General features: G+C 53.5%; 1 protein-coding gene across 6 annotated transcripts; it reads right to left on the reverse strand.

Moving 5' to 3' along the window:
- Window positions 1-1,681: 1,681 nt before the first annotated feature.
- Window positions 1,682-8,125, reverse strand: SMUG1 (single-strand-selective monofunctional uracil-DNA glycosylase 1). 6 transcript variants are annotated; one of them, XM_067696815.1, is made up of 4 exons: window positions 8,026-8,076; window positions 7,290-7,365; window positions 4,163-6,713; window positions 1,682-3,127 (listed from the first exon to the last, which is right to left on the reverse strand). In XM_067696815.1, exons 3-4 carry the CDS (start codon window positions 4,448-4,450, stop codon window positions 2,600-2,602), a joined length of 816 nt encoding a protein of 271 aa, XP_067552916.1. In that variant the 5' UTR covers window positions 4,451-6,713; window positions 7,290-7,365; window positions 8,026-8,076; the 3' UTR covers window positions 1,682-2,599. The 6 variants fall into 6 exon arrangements, with proteins under 6 accessions (XP_067552916.1, XP_067552915.1, XP_067552917.1 ...); XM_067696814.1 differs by having other exon boundaries at window positions 4,163-4,461; window positions 8,026-8,051; XM_067696816.1 differs by lacking the exon at window positions 8,026-8,076 and having other exon boundaries at window positions 4,163-4,461; window positions 6,442-6,713; window positions 7,290-8,015.
- Between the last annotated feature and the right edge of the window lie 803 nt (window positions 8,126-8,928).

Below are 8,928 nucleotides of genomic sequence, written 5' to 3' on the forward strand. Positions count from 1 at the left end.
GTCTAGCATTCAAGACCTTTCACAAGCTGGCCCCAACTTAGCTCTCCACCTTGTTCTCCCAACTGGGTCAAGTCAACATTAATCTACTCGCCAGCCCTTGAACAATGCTCTTCACTAAGCTCTCCAAAACTTTCCCAGTCTCTAAAGCCATCTGAAATGCCACCTCCTCCAGAAAGCTCTCCCTGACTACCTTGGCTAAATACATAAGAGAACAATGGCTCTTATCTCTGTGCAATTATTCCAGTGCCCAGTTCTAGTGCTCTAACTGGGGCAATAACTACTTAGAAAGAGAGGAAAGGAGTCTAAGGAACATGGGGGTGCAAAGCTGTAATGTAATTCTGATGCCAACCACCCGGAGTTAGCACAGACCCCTCAGGTTTAAGGGCAGAGCCCCCAACAAGACTGCCCTCACTGTAGATGCCAACTTCAAGTTTGGAGGTCCCCAGGCCACCTGCACTGCTGCCTAACTGGCTACAAATTCAAGGGTTCCCACACCCTCCTCAGGCTCGATAACTTGCTAGAATGACACAGAACTTAGGAAAGCACTCCACTTATAATTACAGTTTTATTATAAAGGATACAAATCAGGACCAGCCAAATGAAGAGACACATAATGCAAGATCTGGCAGGCTCCCAGTTTCCACGTCCTTTCTCCCAGAGTCAGGACACATCACCCTCCTGACACATCCGTGTGTTCACCAACCAGGAAGCTCACTGAAGCTTCCATGTCCAGAGTCTTTATTAGGGTTTCATTATGCAGGCATAAGTGATTGAAATCATTGACCATGCGGCTGAGCTCAGCCTCAGTCCTGCCTCCTCTCTCTGGAGGGCAGGCTGATATCACCTGGCTTGAAGCCCCAGCCCTCTAATCACACTGTTGGTCTTTCGGGAATGGTCAGCCCTCCTGAGTCAAATTTCAGCATAACCTCAAGTGTGGTCTGAGGGTCCCACCATGGATGACAAACTCCCAGCACTTGGGAAATTCTGAGGATCTAGAGGCTCCCTCCCAAGAACCAAGAATGGAGGCCACTCAAATTACTTATTATACAATGCGGGGGACACGTATTAAAAATCTGATTTATTGGGCTTCCCTGGTGGCACAGTGGTTGAGAGTCCGCCTGCCGATGCAGGGGACACGGGTTCGTGCCCCAGTCCGGGAAGATCCCACATGCCGCGGAGCGGCTGGGCCCGTGAGCCACGGCCGCTGAGCCCGCGCGTCCGGAGCCTGTGCTCCGCAACGGGAGAGGACACAACAGTGAGAGGCCCACGTACCGCAAAAATAAATAAATAAATAAATAAATAATCTTATTTGAGAGCTGGAGATGACCTGTCCTAGGAGCTAGAGTCCAACCATGTGTTCCTTATTAAGCTGGTCTCTGCCCCCAACTGAATTCACTCTCCCAACCCTTACTAAAGGGGCAGCCATTCAGCAGACGTAAGAAATGAGTCAGCTGGAGATACCAGGCTCCCATCCACCCATCACAGTGCCCCAAGTAGCAGACAAACCACTGGACAGGGCCCTAACAGAGACCCTACAGCTTTGGCAAGGCAATTAGAGACTGTTCATACCACCCCCCGGTACCCAAGAGAACCCTTTGCAAACAGGAAGAGGTAAGAGATGGGAAAACATAAACCACCACCTTCTACACCTGACATGCAGGAGGGAAAAAGAGCCAACACAAAAGTGTTTAGGAGCTTTTAATGCTTAGACGGAAAAATCACAGGCTGGGTTTGTCATAACTCATTAGTCCATCTCTGGTGGGGCAAGAATCTGCCCATCACTCAGGCTACAGGTGGAGGCCCAGCCCCTACCTCCACCCGGGTCTTTGTGTCAGAGGGGCTTCCCGTGTAGTGCAGTGCAGTGCCTCCCCAACCTGGGGGCAAGAAAGCTAGAAAAGGTGTAAGGAGCACCCACGTGCCAGGCATTACGCAAGGCACTTTTAAGGGTTACCTCAGTTAATCCCCACACCAGCCCCATGAGGCAGGGACCCCATTTTATAGATGAGGATCCCGAGGCTTGGAGAGGTCAAGCAACTTGTCCAAAGTCATAAAGTTCACAAGTCTCAAAGCTGGGATGGAAATCCAGGTCTTCTGGCCGTTCCCACGCTGCCACACTGAATTGTCTCTCTCTGACGCAGCCTCAGTCTCCCATCAGAAGCTCACTCTCAGCAGCCATGACCCACGCTTTGTCCTGGTCCCTGTGAGGTAAGGGGTGAGCTGAAGGAAGCCATTCTAGGACGGGTGGGGATCCTGGCAGAAGCTTTTCTCTAAAACGGCAAATATGACCTCGGAAGTCACTGTTCAGGTCACTCTCCGCCGAAGAGAGGCTCCAGGGAAACACTGAGGTGGAGCAGTTTGCAGGTGCTGGCTCTCTGTGGAGCTGGGTACCACAGACCAAAGAAGCAACGCTCAAAGGAAGGTGAGGCGGGCAGGAATCGGGAGGGCAAGCAGGAGTAGTGTCCAAACTGCCGCGGCAGGTCCTAGCAACCAGGGAGCCGAGGGGGACCTTTTCGCTCCAGTCCAGGAGGCACGCGGCCATCTGCTTGCCCCGAAGGACCCAGGGGACCTTGAACACATCCTGTGCAGGCCGCAGGGGCGCTCACTTCGTTAACAGCGGCAGCAGCCCCAGCTCGTTCAGTCTCTCCTTGGCCACCACCTCCCAGCCCTTGTTGGCCTGCGGGTTGCGAGGGGACGGGTGCAGGAGCCCCTCCACCTGGACCTCGGGCATCAGGCTGGCCAGAGCTCGCCGCGCCCGCTGCTCAGCCAGGCGGCCCACGCCCACCACCAGCCTCACCCCCAGCAGCTGCACCTGCCGGCACAGGGCCGCATCACAGACCCCAAGGAGCTGTTCTCGCTGCTTGGCCGGCAGCTCGGCGGGGGTGAGGTTGCGGCCGCTGGGAGCCAGGAGGAGCAGAGGACACAGGTTGTGGACGAAACAGTGACGAAAGAAGACCTCGGGCTGTCCACAGAGGTTCCGGAAAAAGCCCCAGAACCGGGCACCACTCACCTCGGACTGAGGGCACTCCAGTCCCAGCACTGGTCGCTTGGGGTGCTCTTGGGGAGGAGTCTGCACAGGCCCCCCAATGCCCAACCAGTCCCGGACTACACTCACTTCCCCAAAGGGCACCTGTGGGGAAGGAGAGACACACCAGGGCTTCAGACTGGAGAACTGACGCCTGGGCTCTGAACCAACCAGCCCCTCTCCACCCTCCAAGAGGATCTAGCTGCACCCCACTCACCCCCCACTCCAACCACCTTCACCCAAGGGCCTGAGACAAGGCTTCTTGGCCCTTGGTTTGAGCCTGTCCCTCTTTCTCCAATTGTTCGTGTGGCTTGTGGTCCAGGAGGATCTATTTGTTTGCCTCTACCCCACGAGCCTTTGGGACCAGGTACAGGAAGCACATGGGGGATATGTGGTCCCACACAGGGCGTGATGGGTAGCAGGGGGGACAGACAGATGGCCCGAGACAGAAAGGCGGCCAGAGCTAGAGGAGGCACAAGGACAGGGCTGACCACTGCTCTCTGGGTGCCCTCTCAGCCCAAGCCTCAAGCTGTCGTTTCCATCGATCATCATGGATCACCTTTCAGCCCCCAGTTGGGATCAATAAAAGCAATTGAGCCTCCTGCCCTGAAGCCTCTTCCCCTCCCCCACCTGCCGAGCACCCGCACGGAGGGGCAGTCACTCATCTGGAGGTCTGCAAGGGAAGCAGGCAGGCCCTGGAGTCTGCTCTGTTCCGAAGCTCTCCTCAAGCTGAGAAGCAGAACCCGGGTTGCCGGAAAGTCCTGCATCTCTTTCCTACCCACCCCGGTCAACCCGTCTCCCCACGGACCCCATAAGTCCTGGTCCCTCTCCTGAACTCAAGCACGCTCTAGGGAGAGGGGAGATCCGGCAGGGTAAGGAAAGGATGGGGCTGGCGGAAGGAAGGGCTCTCAGAGGCAATTAGTGGACAGCTCACAGGGGAAGCGGAACTACCATTAATGTGCTTGGTTAACTAGGGGCAGCGAGGCCGGGAGAGTGTCTGAGACCACAGGAGCCAGTGTGTGGGGCGGGGGGGGGCCCACACACGTCCACAGCCGCGCACAGGCTCCCCACAGCCCGCGCAGCCAAGCATCCACCCTGAAGCCTCCCCCTCCACCCAACAGAGGAAGCCGACCTCTTTACCCCAGTCTGGGCCATGCCAAAGGGTCCTGGGTTCATGCCCAAGAAGAGCACTTGCTTGGGCCCCTGGCAGTAGCGGGTCACGTAGCTGCGATGCGGCTCCCACGCATACTCCACAGGATTGTAGATGACGCCCACGGGCTCAGAAAACTGCAGCTGCTTCAGCTCAGCATTAAGCCGGAGCTCCTCCTCCAAGAAGCCCTCAGCCGAGCTTCGAGGGGAGGGCTGGGGCTCCACCAGAGCACCCCCCTCACGGAGGGGCCCTGGCGGGAAAGCCTGGGGCACAGCCATGACACTGTCACCTGGAAAAGAGATGGACAGAGGCCCCAACAGCCCCAGTCATAGCGTGGGAGGGATCCAGGCTGGCCAGGGCCCCTACTACCACTTCCTGGGCTCAGAAGAGACTGTCAGGCTTCCCTGGTGGCGCAGTGGTTGAGAGTCCGCCTGCCAATGCAGGGGACACGGGTTCGTGCCCCAGTATGGGAAGATCCCACGTGCCGCGGAGCGGCTGGGCCCGTGAGCCATGGCCGCTGAGCCTGCGCGTCTGGAGCCTGTGCTCCACAATGGGAGAGGCCACAGCAGTGAGAGGCCCGCGTACCGCAAAAAAAAAAAAAAAAAAAAAAAAGTAAAAAAAGAAGAGACTGTCAGTCACCCCCAGCCTCCAGGCAAGCTCTCGCTCATCTCAGCTCCTGGTAATGAAGGGCCCTTCCTCTTCTGGATTCAAGTATCCTCCCTCTTTATATATTACCTGGTGAGCACAACCCATAACCACCAACCATCCCCCACTCCAAACCTCCTTTCCATCAGGCACAGGTTTTGAGTCACTGGTTCCTAGGCCACGCCTAGGTTTTCAATAAATATTTACATGGCAAACTTGCAGCACCTAAAACAAGCCCAGCCAGGAGGGACTGTGTCCTGGAAACCAATGTGCTAAAGGGTGGGATGCAGGTGCACAGCCACAGCCCAGAGACTAATTACAGAGCGGATTACAGTAGCTTCCAGGTGGTGAGCAACTGCTCCGTGCCAGGTACCCCTCACTGATGTGCACGACAACCCCACGAGGTGGGTATTACTGTTCCCACGTTACAGGGGAGAGAACTGAGGCTTAGCAAGATCAAGCAACGTGCCCAGGGTCACGCACTTGGCAAATAACGAAGCTGGGATTTGAACCCAAACCATCTGACTCAAGGCTGTGCGCATCACCACCCACACCCATCTCGCTTTAGACGGTTCCATCGGCCACCATAATTCTACAACCCCGCAACCACAGCCCAGCTTCTTGCCCACGTTCAAGAATCCTCAGTGGTGAGTGAGACGATTACCAGACTCACATTAGACTCCTACAAGCTAGGTAACCCTGGCCAGAGCCTCAGGTCTCCTCACCCAAATACTAAGAAAAACAATATCCACCTAACAATATTGATATAAGAAATGGAATGAGATATTGTGTGTAAAGGGCGGCCCGGGGGAGGTAAAGGGGGAAGGGAAGAGGATGAGGAAGAGGGAAGGGGGGAAGCAGGAAGAGGGAGCACCCCAGCGAGCTCTGTAACCCACAGAGGCCATTCCTTCCAATCTTCCTTCTAATCACTCCCATGCAAACCCAGTGGTCCAAACTGACCTTTCCATTCACACTTTCAAAACGCCCTTCCTACCTCAGCTCCCCAAACCTTGCACATGCTATTTCTACAAACCCAATTTTTCACAGACTCCTTGAGTGAAGCAGGACTGTGAGTCCCTTACCCCTCCACACATCCAAATCATACGTCCCCTTCCAGATGCAGCTCCAACTATCCCTTTGGTAAAGCCGTCCCTCTTCAGGATGCTGCACCATTTGCTGTACCTTCCCAGCCTCGCCCAACCCAAGTACGGCTGGCGTGAGGCCTGGGAATCTGTATTTTAAACAGGCTTCTTCAAGTGATGCTGATTGTTGGTGACGGCTGAGAACCACTGCACGTCACCATGGTTAGCTGCTTCTTCATGAATTCACACCTGGCCTCTCAGACTAGACTTGAGGCAGATCAGAGAGGAGACCCTGTTTAATTTTCCTCCATAGCTCCAAGGTCCTAGCTTTTATTAGGCAGTCAACAAACACCTGCTCGGCTGTATCCATACCATCTTTTTTCAATCCTGTTTAAAACTACCTTCTGGGAGTTCCTGGTGGCCTAGTGGTTAGGATTCCGGGCTTTCATTGCCATGGACCAGGTTCAATCCCTGATTGGGGAACTGAGATCCTGCAAGCTGTGCAACACGGCCAAAATAAATTTAAAAATAAATAAAACTACCTTCTACCCAGGAGCCTTTACTGATGGACTCCTCTCCACTTCTACATCCTGAGTCCACTCAAGGCTCAGCTGCCTGCTTTGCCCTCTGCTTGCTTCTGAGGGCTTGCCAGGCTCTGGCATGTTTCCATCACATCTGGGCCTCCCACAGGGCAGGGACCATGGTTCTTCTCCCTCTCAACCCCTTGCCCAGGTCAAGAGTAACCTCTTCCCCGAGATGGGACCTCAAGGTTGACACAACAGCTTGATCCATCAACCTGTTCTCTGACCCTAGCCTAGAGAAAGTGGGAGAGAGAGAGAGAAAAAATCTTAAATCAACTATACCCCAATATAAAATAAAAATTAAAAAAAAAATCAGGGCCAAACTTAGGAAATCCTTCCCTAGACTGATCTCAGAAGTCTTTAACTGATCTGTCTGGGTGGCTACCCACGGCCAATTGAACTCAAACAAAAGCTGAGAAGGGAGCTGCGGAGAACTCAATAGTCTCAGGGGCCCTTGATTTGCATCTCCCCACAGTGCCAACATTAGTAGGTTGGCTGCTCCAAGTCTGGAACCTCTCTCAGGCCTTAAGTTGAGCCTACCTTTGATCTTTAGGGACCCATGCTGAAGACAGCAAGGCTGGGGGTACACAAAACAGTGACAAGGTCTTATTTTCAGTGTTCCAGAATTTCAAAGCCTGACCGGATGGCAAGAGCTGCAGGCTATGTGTCAACTGACTCAAATTCTAGTCCTGGTTTTATCTCTAGGGTTCTCTTAAGTCATTTACCTCTCTTCTCTATGAAATAATTCCATCCAACCTACCACCAGCTGTTAACTCATTTATACTTTTCAATATTTATGAGTCTCTTACATGAGAGGCACTGTGGTAGTCTCCTGGTGGGGAAGAAGTCCAAAATGAATAAAATGTAAGCCAGGTTCATAAATGACTGTGACAAGACAGATAAACAATTGTTATACACTGTGATTCCAGCTTTAATGTCCTGAACAAAACACCATGAAAGCCCACCAAAGGAGAAACTTGGATGTCCTATCGAAAGTCACCCAGGGCCACAGACTTAAGAAACGCAGATACTTTCTAAATGACCGTGCCATATTACATTAAGTGCGAAGGAAATGGAGGGTGACCCACCGATACGTCTGGCCACCCAGGCTCTCTGACACTAAACACAGCAAGTGCAGAAGGAATCCAAGACACTATCCACTCCCCTGTCCCTTGGGGGCACTCCAGGAATCCACAGGGACAATCAACAAATCCTTAAACCAATAATGATAACAATAATAATAATGGAGCATGGACCCCGAAACAACATTTCAGCTCTCCTCCTAGTTCCGAGGGGGCTGACGGCTAAGCTCCACAAGAAATCTCGACCTCCGCCCGCGGGCTCCGCCCGACGGGAAAGCCTCGTCTCCGCAGGCCTTCCGGGCGGCTCCATGGGCTCGGCTCTCCCTGCGCCGGGCGAGCCCCTGACGGAGCGAGGGGCCCCGAAACACAGACACCCCGACTCCCCGCCTGCCACCCACGGGGAGCCCGTGGAGCTCCCAGCCCGCCCCCAAAGCCCCAAATTCCCAGACTCCCACTTCCCTACCTGGTCCAGCGCCCCATCCGGTTTCCGGTTCCTTTCCCCCGCCCCTGGGCGCGGAGGGCTGTGGGAATTGTAGTCTACTTTGTTTAGGGAAGGCGATTGGCGTAGCTACGGCCACTTCCGCCGGAAATACTAAAATTCCCGGAAGGTGTGCTAAATTAGCCCTAAGTGACGCTGGGGATTGTAGTTTATTCTTTACAGCGGGGCTAAATTCTGCAGACTTGAGAAGTGAGAAGCCAAGCTCTGTAAGGATCTTGGAGATCCTTTCTAGCCGTAAAGGGCATCACCTTTCCAAAAGTTCATCCACAACACTTTTCCCAAAGGAATTGTCAATCAAGGAGCTTCAACTATCCGCAGTCTCTCAACTCACCTGAGGGTATTAACAATGGCTACAGACCATTTCTAGCCCTCCTTCTGCCCCAGGTATAAGAGACCTCTCCTTTGCAGCTCTCCAAGGACTGTATATAGAACAACCACGGAGGCACTTCTGGCATCTCTAACAACTCCTTAGTAATGACTTTGAGACTCTTGCATCCCCCATTACTGTCCAAACCCCTGTCTCCATGGCTTTACCATTTCAGTTCTCTCCCTACTCTGCTCTGCTGTCTACCCAGCTCTATGACCTCCCATCCTTCCCAATCCTCCCCCTCGAATACTCTGTCCAGCACACCTTCCTAGACCAATATCATGGCCTCATCTAACAGTTCATTCCCTCCCACCTCCCCAACCCAATACTAATATCCAAAGCTGTCCCACTCCTAGCTTTGTTCTTGTCCTGTCTCTGGATCTGTTTCTGTGTCTTGACTATAATATTTTCATTAGACTGTAAACACCATAAGGCCTGTTATCTTGTAGATTCCTCCCATCCCCCTGCCCTGAATACTCCAGCACAGCCATGACTGAGAC

The sequence above is a fragment of the Pseudorca crassidens genome, chromosome 11, assembly GCF_039906515.1.
Source record: "Pseudorca crassidens isolate mPseCra1 chromosome 11, mPseCra1.hap1, whole genome shotgun sequence".
Taxonomy (NCBI): domain Eukaryota; kingdom Metazoa; phylum Chordata; class Mammalia; order Artiodactyla; family Delphinidae; genus Pseudorca; species Pseudorca crassidens.